The 17,654-nt window shown below is 40.2% G+C and overlaps 1 protein-coding gene across 2 annotated transcripts in view; it reads right to left on the bottom strand.

Moving 5' to 3' along the window:
* The window catches only part of LOC130912784 (uncharacterized), a 239,286-nt gene that overhangs the window by 12,472 nt on the left and 209,160 nt on the right, over window positions 1-17,654 (bottom strand). For both annotated transcript variants that reach the window (XM_057830826.1, XM_057830828.1), the window contains 6 exons: window positions 9,695-9,783; window positions 6,075-6,212; window positions 5,876-5,999; window positions 3,304-3,348; window positions 3,161-3,241; window positions 2,949-3,096 (listed from right to left, as the gene is read on the bottom strand). In XM_057830826.1, the coding sequence (XP_057686809.1) occupies window positions 2,949-3,096; window positions 3,161-3,241; window positions 3,304-3,348; window positions 5,876-5,999; window positions 6,075-6,212; window positions 9,695-9,783 (625 nt within the window). The remainder of the gene's footprint in view (window positions 1-2,948; window positions 3,097-3,160; window positions 3,242-3,303; window positions 3,349-5,875; window positions 6,000-6,074; window positions 6,213-9,694; window positions 9,784-17,654) is intronic.

Raw genomic sequence — 17,654 nt, 5'->3', positions numbered from 1 at the left:
AGTACACTCAAAAACACATATCTGTAGCTCAAGTACATGTACCTGTAGCGCATGTACACCAAAGTACATGTAACTTTAGTGCAAGTGCACGTACCTGTAGCGCAAATATACATACAGTGCCTTGCAAAAGTATTCGGCCCCCTTGAATCTTGCAACCTTTCGCCACATTTCAGGCTTCAAACAAAGATATGAAATTTATTTATTTTTTGTCAAGAATCAACAACAAGTGGGGCACAATCGTGAAGTGGAACAACATTTATTGGATAATTTAAACTTTTTTAACAAATAAAAAACTGAAAAGTGGGGCGTGCAATATTATTCGGCCCCTCTACTTTCAGTGCAGCAAACTCACTCCAGAAGTTCAGTGAGGATCTCTGAATGATCCAATGTTGTCCTAAATGACCGATGATGATAAATAGAATCCACCTGTGTGTAATCAAGTCTCCGTATAAATGCACCTGCTCTGTGATAGTCTCAGGGTTCTGTTTAAAGTGCAGAGAGGATTATGAAAACCAAGGAACACACCAGGCCGGTCCGAGATACTGTTGTGGAGAAGTTTAAAGCCGGATTTGGATACAAAAAGATTTCCCAAGCTTTAAACATCTCAAGGAGCACTGTGCAAGCCATCATATTGAAATGGAAGGAGCATCAGACCACTGCAAATCTACCAAGACCCGGCCGTCCTTCCAAACTTTCTTCTCAAACAAGGAGAAAACTGATCAGAGATGCAGCCAAGAGGCCCATGATCACTCTGGATGAACTGCAGAGATCTACAGCTGAGGTGGGAGAGTCTGTCCATAGGACAACAATCAGTCGTACACTGCACAAATCTGGCCTTTATGGAAGAGTGGCAAGAAGAAAGCCATTTCTCAAAGATATCCATAAAAAGTCTCGTTTAAAGTTTGCCACAAGCCACCTGGGAGACACACCAAACATGTGGAAGAAGGTGCTCTGGTCAGATGAAACCAAAATTGAACTTTTTGGCCACAATGTAAAACGATATGTTTGGCGTAAAAGCAACACAGCTCATCACCCTGAACACACCATCCCCACTGTCAAACATGGTGGTGGCAGCATCATGGTTTGGGCCTGCTTTTCTTCAGCAGGGACAGGGAAGATGGTTAAAATTGACGGGAAGATGGATGCAGCCAAATACAGGAACATTCTGGAAGGAAACCTGTTGGTATCTGCACAAGACCTGAGACTGGGACGGAGATTTATCTTCCAACAGGACAATGATCCAAAACATAAAGCCAAATCTACAATGGAATGTTTCAAAAATAAACGTATCCAGGTGTTAGAATGGCCAAGTCAAAGTCCAGACCTGAATCCAATTGAGAATCTGTGGAAAGAGCTGAAGACTGCTGTTCACAAACACTCTCCATCCAACCTCACTGAGCTCGAGCTGTTTTGCAAGGAAGAATGGGCAAGAATGTCAGTCTCTCGATGTGCAAAACTGATAGAAACACACCCCAAGCGACTTGCAGCTGTAATTGGAGCAAAAGGTGGCGCTACAAAGTATTAACGCAAGGGGGCCGAATAATATTGCACGCCCCACTTTTCAGTTTTTTATTTGTTAAAAAAGTTTAAATTATCCAATAAATGTTGTTCCACTTCACGATTGTGTCCCACTTGTTGTTGATTCTTGACAAAAAATTAAAATTTTATATCTTTATGTTTGAAGCCTGAAATGTGGCGAAAGGTTGCAAGGTTCAAGGGGGCCGAATACTTTTGCAAGGCACTGTACCTGTAGCGCTAGTGCACGTACCTGTACTGCAATTACACTCAAGTACACGTTCCTGTAGCGCATGTACTCGCAAGCACATGTACCTGTAGCTCAAGTGCACATACCTGTAGCACATGTACACGCAAGTACACCAAACTTTAGTGCAAGTACACTCAAGTACATGTACCTGTAGCGCAAATGCACACACCTGTAGCGCAAGTGCACGTACCTGTCCTGCAAGTACACTCAAGTACACGTACTCGCAAGTATACAGTATGTACCTGTAGGTCAAGTACACATACCTGTAGCTCAAGTACACGTACCTGTAGAGCATGTACACGCAGTACACTAACTTTAGTGCAAGCACACGTACCTGTAGCGCAAGTGCACGTACCTGTACTGCAAGTACACTCAAGTACATGTACCTGTTGCGCATGTACTTGCAAACACTGTACATGTACCTGTAGTTCAAGTACACTCAAAGACACATATCTGTAACTCAAGTACATGTACCTGTAGCGCATGTACACGTACCTGTACTGCAATTACACTCAAGTACACGTTCCTGTCGCGCATGTACTCGCAAGCACACGTACCTGTAGCTCAAGTACACTCAAGTACACATACCTGTAGCTCAAGTACACATACTGTATCTGTAGCTGAAGTACACATACCTGTAGCGCATGTACACGCAAGTACAGTACACGTAACTTTAGTGCAAGTACACGTACCTGTAGCGCAAGTACACGTACCTGTAGCGCATGTACTCGCAAGTACATGTACCTGAAGCTCAAGTACACATACCTGTAGCTCAAGTAAACTCAAGTACACATACCTGTAGCTCAAGTACACTCAAGTACACATACCTGTAGCTCAAGTACACGTACCTGTAGCGCATATACACGTACCTGTAGTGCATGTACACGTACCTGTAGTGCATGTACACGCAACTGTAGTGAAAGTACATGCACTACACTCAAACGTGCTTGTAGCGCAAGTACACGCAAGTACATGTATTTGTAGTAAAAGGGCTTTTAAAAGGGCTGACAAGTGACTTTTGAAATTAGAAAATCTCGTCTTAATAATTGAGAACTGTGTTAAAAGTATTTCCCAAGAAAATGTTTATTTAATGACTATTGAAAGATTAGGGCCAACTAATAAAACGAAGTGTAAATCTTACATATTGCTCGTTTAGGTGTGCGTGTGTGTGGGGTATTGCCACCTTGCTGGCGCTGCGTGCTGACGAATGTCTTGATGAGAGCGTCTGTGCTCAATGAGTAAAGCGACAAAGCGTAACGCAGAGATGCCAGCTCTGGACTTTTTTCCACAAACGATTTCTTCAGCCCATTCCCGCCAGCATGGAAGTATTGCTACAAGGTCAAGAATTCCAATGAAATTAAGTTGAACTAAGTAAAACGTATTTGTACAGCCTACCTTGAGGCTCTCCAAGCCGGCGTCCATCACTGCGCACTGCTTGGGCGTCAGCGTTTTGGCTTCGCCGCCACCGCCGCCGCCCTAAAGGACAAATGCGTGCTCACAGCCATGATCTTAATCATCATCATCAAATTAGATGTTACCTTGAGGTTGGAGAGTCCTTTGGCAGCGGTGAGGATCTGCGCACCCTACAAAGACAACAGCACAAATGATTTGCAACATGCATCATAATTGTGTGAATGCTTGGACATGCCAGTGATTCTACTTTTTTTAAATGTATTTTTTTTTTTTTTATCTTTGAACTTTTCTTTAGTGGTTCAAGCTATTCGAAATACAACATGTACCTACACATTTGCCACAAATCGGCATTTTCACTTCATTCATTCTTAATCACACAGTGTAAAAATAGTTCCAAATAAATCCCATTCCACATTCACAAAACTTTCCCAATTTAAAATTCCTACATTACTATTCTACATCATTCCCAAACAAGGGCGTAGGTTTGCATCAGGGCGATAGTGACAAAACACAAAGTTTTCAGGATGCTCAAATTGTCACGACCAACTTTTAAGCAACTTTATTTGCATTATATAATGAGTTCATGTATACAGATAATTTAGGCTATGTCTACAGTAGGACGGATAATTTACTCCAGGGTATTTTGCCGACTATTTTTATACCTATCCACACTTCGTTTAAGGTGCCTCCCCACTTCTGCGAGGTACGCCTGCATTTGCACAAACTATGCATGCGTAAAAAGGAGAAGCCTCATGTGTTAACGTCATCGCCCGCGCGGTTTACCTCTGAAACGGAAACTCATTCCTAGCCCGCGGAAAATTTCGAAATTACTATTCCTTCTAGACTGTCATTATTTTGTGATCACTGTTTTTTTCGTGATCGCAATTAAACTCATCACACAGGAGCGAGAGTGGAAGGGAGAGCATGCTCTGCTTTTACGTGCAGGCGCCGTGTTGTGATTGAAATAAATCTTTATAAAACAATGGAAGCCTAACATCATTACTTGGGATGTTACAATCGATGCTCAGTTGTGCTCTCACCACTTGGAAGATAGCAAATAGAAGCATATGGTTTGGCACTTCGTATATTTCCTGGAAGCCGCAACCTGGACTAGACTGCTTGTGCATAAAAGTGGTGATCCTGGAAGTGGCAACAGTTTTGACAGGCAGAAATGTCTTGGGGGAAAAAATGACCCTTTTTACTTGCTGAATGAGACGGTCAATTTTTTCCCCGCTTCAAACGCACGTTTGATTGGCTGATGACTTGACACCCCCCCCCCAGATAGATTCATGCTGACAAAATGCTGCCTCCTCTGCCCCCTTCCAAGAAGAAGAATATTAGAAGTTTTTTTTGCCAGCCAGCAGCAGCAGCAGCCACTGTAAGCAATGTAAAAAGAGGTCAATGTTGTGGGGAAAACGCCACTAATTTTGCTATTGAAAGTCCGACCTGCATCAGAGTTAGCATAACATTAAACTATGTGAACTTGCTAACCTGCATAACTCAAGTAGGAAGCTGCTTGGGGAGAAGTGTCCTCCTGCATGTTTTCTACTATTAATGTTAATTAAACTATGAGAAATGGCGTGAACTCTGCTGGAAACTATAGAAAAGAGCTGGGCAATATGGCCTTAAGTACTTACCATGGTAAATTGAGCAGATTTACCTCGATAACGATAAATTCGCCCAAGCTCACCGTCATATAATTTGAAAATCTGAATCAATGCATGACATACAAATGAACAGTTTCTCGTTGATTTATTTACCAGTAAACATTAAGTATATAAATATATCTTGTAAACAATAAGTATTCAAGTATTTGAATGAAGTGACTTTACACTTTTGAAACCAAATACCTGTTTGTACATTTCAATCAATAATTAAAATGTATTTATTTTCTACATTAATTATTTAGAAATATTTTTATTTGCAGCCTATGCAGACATTTTTTTTCAGATAATCATACATTAATCATAATCAGGGTACAAAGTTTAATTAATCCCGATTTCAATTTTTTCCATAACTCCTCAACCCACTGATGCACTTTAGAGATGAAAATAAGGGAGAACAAGATGAAAGAGACAACAATTTGAAGCAATGTATTACTGTTGTGGTGAAGGACATTGAAGGCTAACATGTAGTTCCATGTATAGGCTATGTAGTAGCCGCCTCCACCCCAAAACATAAAATAAAATAAATTTCCTTAATATGAAGCAAGGGGGAATTCCCCCATTTTGAACAATAAATTCCTCCCATGAAAATAACAATTTCAACTTTTTTCATTTTTACATACTGCAGGAAACACATCAGCATGTTTGTGAGAAATGTAGCCCTGACCCCCTGTTCTTTCAGCCTATCTGTTTGGTCTTATTAATGTCCTGTCTCCAGCAAAAAGTGTACATCCAGGTTATGCTGTTTTAGCGTCTCTACCAAACCTACGCCCTTGTATGAAACTACTACTTTTTAATACCACCAGTAGATGAGAGCATCAAGCTTATCTTGTATAACCACATACAGTCCAGAGCTGGGCGATTTTAAGCTCGAGATGAATGATGGGGGAAAAAATTGTGTTTAGATCTCCATGATCAACTGTGTCATCTTTAATCGACTACATGGATTTTTTTTTTCACCCAGCTCTAACATAGTATCACACAAGTAGTACTCAATCAACAAAGTTAGTACAAAGCAAGAATTAAAAATTACCAGGCTGTCGTTTGCCTGTGGCAACACGATGTTCTTCTCTAGACCGCTTAGGACCGCTTTCCACAAGTCCTTCAGGATTTTTTTCAGGACTGCTTTCTCGCACACGTCAGCAAAAACACTGAGTCTACGCATGGCAACATGCAAAACAAAACAATATGAGAACATAATCACGATAATCCAAATTTGAATGTGTCGTTACTTGGTGTCTAGGAAGTCCATGAGAGGTCTCAGCATGGCGTCGGCGTCCCCCTCAGCTGTCTTGGGGTTGGGGGGGCCCCTCATCTGGTACAGAAGCTCAGCCATCTGACGCATGCACGTGCTGATGCGTGTCCCTAGGCTAAAAACAACCAGAAGTAAGAAAAAGCTGTCAATGTGATACATTGTGTACGTAGTCTTTTAAATGATGTGATGTTTTCTGATGTTGGGGTGTATTTACAATGTGTAGCACTTAGTTGCAAATACAGTTGTTCTTAAAGGAGCAATACGTAAGATCTGCACTTCAATTATTCATTTAATGGCCCTAATAATTCAATAGATAGGAAAGAATGATTAAGCCGAAATGTTCCAATTTTAAAAGTCGATTGTCAACCCGTAAAAGTTTTTATTGTTTTGATTCTGTGCTTACGACCGATGTTCCACCCTCCACCAATCACCCAAATATGACAAGTTCCTTTTCTTCGTTCAGGTTTCCAGAGCTTGTTTGCAAAAATATGACAAGAATATGCATATACGCCATGCACTTGTATACTACAAGTACATGCACTTGTACTACAGCAGTACTTCACAAATAGTGGGGTGCGCTCCCCAGAGCAATGCCGAGTGCATGTGACCTCGGGGAACATACATTTTTGCTGTACTAGAATAAGGTGTAATTGCACATCCACTCAGTGGGTGGCAGTGGCACTCTCACTTTCCGAGTGCGCGGTATTTTTTAACCAAACAAGAGCACACACACAACAAAGAGCACTGGAGATATGAAGAGCCAAGACGAGGAAATATGAACAAGTGGATGTAGTGTTTGGCTTTGACTTTTAATACAGTGGTGGACGAGGAAAGACCAGAAATGTTTTCAGCGGACAGCAGGAAGCCAAACCAATTAAGATGTCACTTAAAGACATTAGACCACAATCACATTGATAAGCCATTTGATTTTTTTTTTTTTTTTTGCGAAAACGGTTGCAAAAACTCGGTGCAAAATAACACCACGCGATAGCAAAGGAGATGAAACTTCCTGCAGCAAAAATAAAAACTCTCCCTCTGTTCAATGTTTGTTCGATTTAGTTCTGTTTTTTCGGACAAATTGCTTGGCATATTGCCCTCATGAGTTAATGTTGCCTATCAATCTGAATTTACAGTGCCTTGCAAAAGTATTCGGCCCCCTTGAATCTTGCAACCTTTCGCCACATTTCAGGCTTCAAACATAAAGATACGAAATTTAATTTTTTTGTCAAGAATCAACAACAAGTGGGACACAATCGTGAAGTGGAACAACATTTATTGGATAATTTAAACTTTTTTAACAGATAAAAAACTGAAAAGTGGGGCATGCAATATTATTCGGCCCCTTTACTTTCAGTGCAGCAAACTCACTCCAGAAGTTCAGTGAGGATCTCTGAATGATCCAATGTTGTCCTAAATGACCGATGATGATAAATAGAATCCACTGTTGTGTAATCAAGTCTCCGTATAAATGCACCTGCTCTGTGATAGTCTCAGGGTTCTGTTTAAAGTGCAGAGAGCATTATGAAAACCAAGGAACACACCAGGCAGGTCCGAGATACTGTTGTGGAGAAGTTTAAAGCCGGATTTGGATACAAAAAGATTTCCCAAGCTTTAAACATCTCAAGGAGCACTGTGCAAGCCATCATATTAAAATGGAAGGAGCATCAGACCACTGCAAATCTACCAAGACCCGGCCGTCCTTCCAAACTTTCTTCTCAAACAAGGAGAAAACTGATCAGAGATGCAGCCAAGAGGCCCTTGATCACTCTGGATGAACTGCAGAGATCTACAGCTGAGGTGGGAGAGTCTGTCCATAGGACAACAATCAGTCGTACACTGCACAAATCTGGCCTTTATGGAAGAATGGCAAGAAGAAAGCCATTTCTCAAAGATATCCATAAAAAGTCTCGTTTAAAGTTTGCCACAAGCCACCTGGGAGACACACCAAACATGTGGAAGAAGGTGCTCTGGTCAGATGAAACCAAAATTGAACTTTTTGGCCACAATGCAAAACGATATGTTTGGCGTAAAAGCAACACAGCTCATCACCCTGAACACACCATCCCCACTGTCAAACATGGTGGTGGCAGCATCATGGTTTGGGCCTGCTTTTCTTCAGCAGGGACAGGGAAGATGGTTAAAATTGACGGGAAGATGGATGCAGCCAAATACAGCAACATTCTGGAAGAAAACCTGTTGGTATCTGCACAAGACCTGAGACTGGGACGGAGATTTATCTTCCAACAGGACAATGATCCAAAACATAAAGCGGAATCTACAATGGAATGGTTAAAAAATAAACGTATCCAGGTGTTAGAATGGCCAAGTCAAAGTCCAGACCTGAATCCAATCGAGAATCTGTGAAAAGAGCTGAAGACTGCTGTTCACAAACACTCTCCATCCAACCTCACTGAGCTGGAGCTGTTTTGCAAGGAAGAATGGGCAAGAATGTCAGTCTCTCGATGTGCAAAACTGATAGAAACATACCCCAAGCGACTTGCAGCTGTAATTGGAGCAAAAGGTGGTGCTACAAAGTATTAACGCAAGGGGGCCGAATAATATTGCACGCCCCACTTTTCAGTTTATTTGTTAAAAAAGTTTAAATTATCCAACAAATGTTGTTCCACTTCACGTTTGTGTCCCACTTGTTGTTGATTCTTGACAAAAAATTTAAATTTCATATCTTTATGTTTGAAGCCTGAAATGTGGCGAAAGGTTGCAAGATTCAAGGGGGCCGAATACTTTTGCAAGGCACTGTATTATTATTTTTATTTTTCAGTATCAAATGGTCAAAAAATGTTCCTTGAGTGTATTTTTACAGTTTGGGAGTGACTTTTTTTTTATTCAGGCAAATTGATGCGCTTTAAGTCTTTTCTGTTACAAACAAAACAATGTTGATAATGTATCTTATTGTAAGTTGATCTGTATTTCTTTTTTCTTTTATATTAAAAATGATACAAGGTTATGTCAATGTGTACTTGTAATAAAATTAATTTTATAGACAAATAATACTATTTAGTGGCGGCAGAGTTGCGCGAAACCTATACTTCTTCCTGGTAGGGGTGCAACAGAAAATAATTGAGAAACACTGTACTACAGTACAAGTACATGCACTACAAGTAGGTGCCGTTGTACTAGAAGTACGTGCACTTGTACTACAAATACATGTATTACAAGTACTCGTACTCCAAGTACGTGTACTTCTACATCTAGTACATGTACTCGTACGTACTTGTACGACAAGTATGTGTACTCATGTGTACTTGTATTACAAATATACTGACCAGCACAACAAATTTACCCCAACAATTACTCCAGAAATTGAATTTCGTAGTTTCTGATTGAATTGCAACATTGGTATGATAACGCAGCTTGATTCTCCATTGCGAAGCACAGCTGAGATTCAATATTTTGATCCTGGTAGCAGTACCATTTTTGGCCACCAATCTTACATACTGCTCCCTTAACCATTTGGGTGCCATTGACGGCGACAAATGTCCTTTATGGCAACGATCATTCAATCCCAGTCAAAATGGATTGGACGTTGATAGCCATCAATGGCTGCCAATGTGTGAATATATTATGTAAGTGTGTTACCTCTTGGCAAAGACCGCACTAAAGTTGTCAAGTACGTCGTTGAGTTTCACTTGGAGGTCATTAAGGATGTCAGCAGCCTCCGTGTCCAACTACAACAAACGCACACACACTGAATTGAATTGTGGGCCGAAAATCATAAGAGGATTGGAATTAAATGATGCCAGGTGGGATATGAGGGGTTGACTGCCGTAGTGTTTTTCTACTTTCAATCTGCTTTGAAGGCGAGTAAAAGAACGAGAACGTTCACGAGGCGAAAGGGAAGGAGTTAACGCTTAACAAAAATAACACAAAAGAAAGCAACAGACCTGCTTCTCTTTATCTTTCTTCTCAGCCTGAAATAATACAACGCACACATCAGAACACTAACACACACACGCAATCCTGACAGGACAAATTTGTGGATAATGTAATTTCATTGTGGTAGAAGCATCACACAGATACACAAAAATAAGATACGCAACAGATGAAAAAAAAAAAAAGACAAACACACCTTTTCCTCAGATTCCAACTGTGTAAAGATGAAAAATAACAAAAGTGTTATGTTTGGTTAAAAAGAGGGTTCAGCATTAATAAAAATAAATAAATAAATACACACACCGTTTGCTTATCAGATTCCAACTGAAGAAATAATAAGAAAAAGATGATTGATATGATTTGTGTTATTTTATTATGTCTACAAACAATATCTTAGAAAAATAAAAATATTGTCAAATGTTTGCTGTGGTGGCTCACCTTTTCCTCTTCAATCTTTGGGCAACGAAAATAAGGTAAGAAAAAAACATTTACCCCAATGTACACGAAACAAAAAAACACAAACACACACAATCCCTCTTAATCAAAGGTTTTGAGTCACTTCACCATTCGGTCGAATGAGAAGGTGACCACGGGTGTACAATTGAACACACACAGTGAAGCAATTGCCTCCTCATTCTAGTTCACTCACAAACAAACACACCCACACACACACACACACAAAGTGTGACCTTATCCTCCTTGTGTTTGTTGTCCACCTGAGCATTTTACATCAAGAGAGACAGGACAGGATGTGACAAACAGGAATTATATTTAGTTTGACATCCTCTTTTCTCCACTTCATTGCTACATTTGCAAAATTTAGCTGCTTAATGTTAACTTCTCAATCACACACAAATGTAGGCCAAATTCTAGACATGGGCTGCGTTTCATAAACAGTTTTAGTTGCCTACGCTCACTTGCCGTCAGCATGTACCCTCAGGGGAATGCCCGCCGCCATCTTAAAGAGACCCACAAATAGAAAGACCCGTACTTCTTAAAATATAAATATTGGTAGAGCTATAATAATTTGATATTAAAACCCCTCTTCATGTTTTTGTTTTGATAAAATTTGTAAAATTAGTAGTTTAACTAGTAGATTGACATTGATGTTGATGCCGCAATACACTGTGGGCAGTGACGTCAACTGGAAGCGCTGCCGGGCTTTTGGAGTATGACTAACGACATAAACATGTAATCTGTTTAGCCCTTTCAATCGAACCCGAGAGGAATATTATTGAGCAGGACAGCACTGTCGATATTTCACAAAATGAGCAGCAAAAGCAAAATGAACAGGAGAGATGGGATGAGACAAGAGAAGGACAAAACTGGTGTTCTGCCAAAATGTCCTACATCGGCGAAATGTCGTACAAGAGGGGAATTTACCTACTAAAGTACTACCGTGCGCTTTCAACTTGTTTTGTCGAGATGCATACAGGCAGAACGTACTAAAATTACTTAACAAAATAACTTAAATGTAGCTCTATCAAATAAGAGTGGTTTAAATACGCTATGTGACGAATGTGATCAACAGATCAACAATCTGCTTAAATGATACCGCAAGAAAACACAATGCTTAAAAGTATGAGAGGGAAACACATGCAAAAAGTATTCTGAGGGAATAAAAGACTCAATAAAAACGAAAATAGTGAGTACTCGGTGCTTTTAACCTAAGGGCGCATGCGTGGGGAAGCGCACTGGGCATTGTGTAAGACATCTCGCCGCATACAAACAAAAAAGACGGTATTCCGAAAAGGGAGACAAAAAAAAGGTTCCGTGACAGTAGGTCGGGAAAAAATTAAAAAATTTAAAAAAAACAAAGAAAAACAAGCTCAATTGTGGTGAGTGGCAGACGAACGAAAAACCAAAGCAAGGATGCAACTACAAACTGTAAAATGGCTATGGACCCCATTCACCTACGTCACACCATCACGTGATCGCTTTATTGTGCCGCCATATTGTCCGTCATTGTGTGTCCGTATTGTCAATGATCGTAGTTTCTAAAGGTGGATTCACTTGCAAATTATGGAAGCCCCGGTGCTTTCAGACACTGTAAACTCATTGGATGAGTTGCATAAAAGCCGTTATTTGGAAACGCTTTGGTCAATCCAGTCGCCAGATCCATATCTGATGCCCAAATCGATGTTTTTCAACCCGCTGTCTTCGCCGTCTCTGCCTGACATCTCCTATCTGGATATCTAACACTATCTTGTCCATACGAAGTCAGCCTATTCTCACGAAAGTTTGAAAAACATTAAGAGCCATCTCTACATCCTGACACAAACTCTGTTCTCAACAACTCTTTTGAAAGCTCCAACACTGCATCCACTGCATTGTTACAACGGAAATTTTCCAGTCTTTTTCTCTTTAATTTTTACTGTCTTGCAAATTTCTCTGCCATCTCTTTCCTTGCTCGTTCGACAGGGGATTTGATGAATCAAAATATTGAAGGTACATAGTCTGGACTCAGAGGGTTGTCATCTTTTTAAATAAAGATTTAGAATAATAATATAAATGTGGCCATATACTGTGTAAATGTGAAGCCAGCTTCTTTCACTTGGTCCCACCAAAATTTGTATTCAAAAAATAATGATGGTGGAAGAAAAGAAAGAAATAAACATCTTGAATTTGAAACTGAAACTGTATGTTGTCGGCGATTAGCCTCGCAATGATCTTAATTGTGGTCATTTGTCAGCCCAAAACCCTCTAAATATATATTAAATTCATCTTACCAGACATAAAATGACTACTACATAGTCTGTGGTGATCGTTTGGTGCCCAGTTTTGTCATCTAATTGCAGCAGTCCATCTCCTCTTCAGGTCTCTCGGTATAGACCCTACCCACCGACGTCACAAAACCACGTGCTCGCTATATGGTTCCGCCCACTTGTCCGTCATTTTGTCTCTGTATTAGCATTGGTTTCAATTGATCGAGGAATTTAAAATGCATTTCATGGAAGACCCGGTGCTTTCTGATGCCGTAAACTCACTGGATGTGTTGCATAAAAGGCGTTATGTGGAAAAGCTTCGTTCTATACAGTCGCCAGATCCATATTTGATGCCCAAATCGATGTTTTTCGACCCACTGTCTTCGCCCTGTCTGCCTGACATCTGCTACGCTGATATTTACAATTATCTTGTCCACACAAAATCAGCCTATTCTCACGAAAATTTGAAAAACTTCAAGAGCTTGGAGGCTTATAAATACTTCGTTGCTGGTTGGGTGAAACAGGTCCTCGTCCACGAAAATTCGGCAGGAATCTATCTTGTGCTTGGAAAGGTGAGTTACGAAATTTTCAATTCAAAATCTTTTGTTATTGCTAACATCCACTGTCAAGTCTAATGTATTTCATGTCGTTTGTCAATGGAGTTAAGGCTTTTAATGTTTATATGGTTTAGCGATAGCACTCTCACTACATACATACGTGTATGTTGTCGGCGATTAGCCTAGCAATGATCTTAATTGTGGTTATTTGTCAGCCCAAAACCCTCTAAGTATATCTTAAATGCATCTTACCGGATATAAAATGACTACTACATAGTCTGTGGTGATTTTTTTGGTGCCCAGTTTTCACGTCGAATTGCAGCCGTCCATTTCGCTCTCCTCTTTGGATCCCTCGGAATACGGTAAAACTTCAAGTCTCTCCTTCCATCTTCTCTGTTAGTGCAACCAACAGCCACACACGCCTTCACCATTTTGATTATTAATGTTAAGGAGCAGAAAAACACGCCGTAAATAGGAGGAATGTACGTAGTCGTAACAGGTTAACACTATGTTTTGACGGACAATTGGGCGGTACCATTCAGGAGAGCGGAGTTGTGACGTCACGTGGGTAGGGTCTATACGATAGAACTTCAAGTCTCTCCGTTTATATTCCCTGTTACTGCAACCAACTGCCACACATGCCTTCACCATTTTGATTAAACAATGTTAACGATTGTCAGGAAGGTTTTTGGGTTCGTTTACTAGGCGGTGATTCCTTGGACAAGCAGAAAAACACACAGTAATAGGAGGAATGTACGTAGTGCTAACATGTAAACACGATCAGCTGACGAACAATATGGCGGCACAAGTCAGGGGGCGATGTTGTGACGTCACGTGAATGAGGTCTATAGGCAATATCTCGGCAAGCCGCCTAGGATCGGTTTAAAGACATTGCTGATGAGTTGGAATTGGATGCAGGTTCGACGTCGGGAACTCATCCCACAGCTCTGTAAATGCACAATCTGACCAGCAGCAGAATGTGACAAAAATCCTGCCATTCATCTTTACACACTTTATTTTATCTCAATGTCTTCTTAATTTTTTATTGCTTGTATTCTGCTTTTAATTTGCGTTTGTTAATTTTTATTCTCTATTGTACAGTGTCCTTGATTGTTTGAAAGGCGCTTTGAAATAAAATGTATTATTACTGTTTTTATTATTATACTTGCACAGCTATTCTCCCAGTTCAGCTCAACTGCACCATCACCCACAGCGTGCATTGCGCGCGTAAAACATGGTGCCCTACGAAGGTCAAAACATGTACTACATACTGTAGATTTTTAAAGCAGTAATGTGAAGTAATTTCTTCACATGCCAAATAGGGTCACAAGTAAAGTAATTAAACATTGTCCAACAAATAAAGCATGAAAAAAATAATTTATATGTTGTATATTTGACAAAATAATCGCGTTTCCGAAGTTCGAGCCTGAAAGGGGACGAACCTGGAAGTAATACGTCACACCGGGAACAGCGATGGCAGCTCCATACATACGGCCGCCATACAAAGCCCTTCAAACAATGATTCAAACAGCGATATAAGCGATACATCGAGCGCAAGGGAGGAGATCCAAGTTTTTGAAGAGTTGGAGGAAGAAGAGGAGCTTGGAATTTTATGTTGGACCTAACATGTATTAGCCAGACGCTAATCAGGATGCAAACAATGTGCCTAGACTACCTGACATGGAATGGAGACAAGACCCATCGAGATTGGTAAGATAAAGGCTGTTATTATTTTCATGATTTGAAGATGCAGGCATTTGCACATAATTTTATGTTTTTGTCTATCTGATGACATTGTTAAAAAAAAAATCAGACTTCATGTTCATTTTGACAGATCCGGCAGCTCTCGTGCATATAAAATAATAATATAAAAACGTTGGGGGGGAAAGAAGGAGATGAGTCGTCAATGGCTTTCTCCACTTTATTGTTGCAACAATAAGAAAACAAAATAATAGCGGACTGCCGCCACATTCGACCGCGAAGTTTTGCTTCTCGCTGATCTCCTCTTCGCCTCCTACTCCAGCGTCTCTTAAACGGATCGTGCATAGTGTCTTGTTATGAGTTTTTTGTTTACAAATGTATCGGACACATGACGTGCTGACAACTTTGTCTCTTTATTAGCACATGGAGCAGTTCTTATGGAAAAGTAAGAACACAGCTCGGCACAGCTCTCGGCAGGAAGTGGCGTCTAATGGCGTGAGGAAATGTAGTTTTTTTACACAAGCGAACAGATTACAAAGCACCACTTCAGTGTTATCCCGAGACTACATTTCCCATGATTCACTGCGTGACCTGCGCGCTCGCTGATTCGCTGCGAGATTGACTCAATGCCAGCACACTAAATTGTCACCTGTCAGCGGCTCTCGCGAAACAAACTAGAAGGCTATCAAGCGATAACCGTGAAAGAAACGCCGAACCGTACAAATGCAATGCAATGCTTGAAGCATGAAGGTGGAAATACATTATAAAAATACAAATAAATGTGCACAAACTCACCGGCGGTGTGTGTCTCTTACTGCAACGTGACCGTAAATTACCGCGACGACGACCCGTTTATATGCACATCCACACCCGTTTCCCGATTGACAGTGGATTAACCCTTTCAGAAAAGACCGTAGATGACGCACAATTTAAACACGCTTAACCTAGCGAACGCAACAACAACTATGATCGGGGATTGCCACGAGTTAACTTTCGGCTAACGTCGCTAGCTTATACTGTTCATTCCACAACAGTAGGCAGCTATGCTTTGACAAAGTCATCAGTCATCTATCCAAAAATCACACTTACTTTTTGGCAAATCCTTGATCATAAGCAGACCGGTTAAGGAAGCAGGCATCTTCGAAGTGTTTGCAGCAGAGAAGACTACTCGATGATGGTGTGAAATTCATTCGCTTCGTGCGAATGAAAGATGTCCATTTACGTGCCCTGCTATCCTTTGGCCACTCATACAACTTTTCGTTTGAGTGAGAACAAAACATCGCCACATAACGCCGTGGCATCTTGCCGAGAAGCAATGCAACAAACAATACTGCTCTATGGCGGACTTCCCTCGCACTTCTAGGTGTGACGTAATTTCTGAAGATTTCCGAAGATTCCCGCAGAAAAGCATTTTCGTTGTCAAGGGCGTTGCTATGGGTTAAACAAAGAATCTGGAAGGGTTGCGTTAAAAAAATAACGAAAATATGCTTATAACTGTTTAGCCATTGATATTATTCAAAAACATGGTTGGCCATCCTTACTTCACATTAATGCTTTAAATCAATGGCAATATTTTATGTGTTTCTAATAACATATTTTAGTAAAAGAAACAATTGTGGCTTATTAGAGCCTACAAATCTTTAAGTCCGTGGTTCCGTTTAAGGGCTGTTCCATTTCTCTAAACAGCTGAAGTGAACTTGGTGAGACCCTTGGGGGCTTAGTGATCGACGATGGTCACTTCATAGCTGTATATATCCCACAACTGACTGCAGTAATGCACGAAAAATATGTCCACGCGGTGGCGATAAGGAACCTCAAACACCGTTGGCTGCTGTCTATTTACCCTCAAAGAAGAAAAAAAATAATTAAGGAGTCAGCACGGTGTTTGAATGTTATACCAAATTGCCTTTGGAATTGTAAAATCAATCATTGCTGTTAAATAAATAAATAAATAAAGAGTGTTCGCGGCAGTGATGGCAGAACGTATAGAATAGCAGGGGTGCCAAAATTAAAAAATAAATATTAAATAAATAGAGATAAATTAATAAATACATGAAAATATAAAAGTATATTTTTTCATGTACTTTTCCTTTTTGTCATTGATAAACACAAACGGAAAGAACAATGGCAAAAATATTTTTCTTTGCCTTTTCTATTTCGCTTCTTTGTTTCTCTCTTTTGGGATTGCCTTTGCTTTTACCGAAAGATGTTTTTACCGAAAGGAATGGTATGTCAATCAAATGGTGTTGGGAGGGAAGGAAACTGAAACTAATGTCAAATGAACTTAAAGTAGGTTAAATGTATGTAAACAACTGTCTACAAATTATAATAATGAATTGCCCCCCCAAAAATTGATACAAAACTAATAATTCTGATAATTATCAGGCACGGATGTATTGAAATCAAGCACAGAATACGCTCCATCTTAACGACATGAGTCTCCGTATATTCTGTGTGATTTGGAATAGGCAGTATAGCACGACTCCAACAACATGTGGTTGATCCATGATTGCCCGGCCTGTGAGTAAACGTGGGCAAGTGTATTCCATTTACTGTATTTTTTGGACTAAAGGTCACAGTTTTTTTTCATAGTTTGGCTGGGGGTGCGACTTATACTCAGGAGCGACTTATGTGTGAAATGATTAACAAATTATTATATCATTTCACATGTTATTTTGGTGTTTTGGAGTGGCACTGACAGTT

The sequence above is a fragment of the Corythoichthys intestinalis genome, chromosome 3 (assembly GCF_030265065.1).
Source record: "Corythoichthys intestinalis isolate RoL2023-P3 chromosome 3, ASM3026506v1, whole genome shotgun sequence".
In the NCBI taxonomy this organism is placed as follows: Eukaryota; Metazoa; Chordata; class Actinopteri; order Syngnathiformes; family Syngnathidae; genus Corythoichthys; species Corythoichthys intestinalis.
This window is presented reverse-complemented; position numbering and strand designations above follow the sequence as displayed.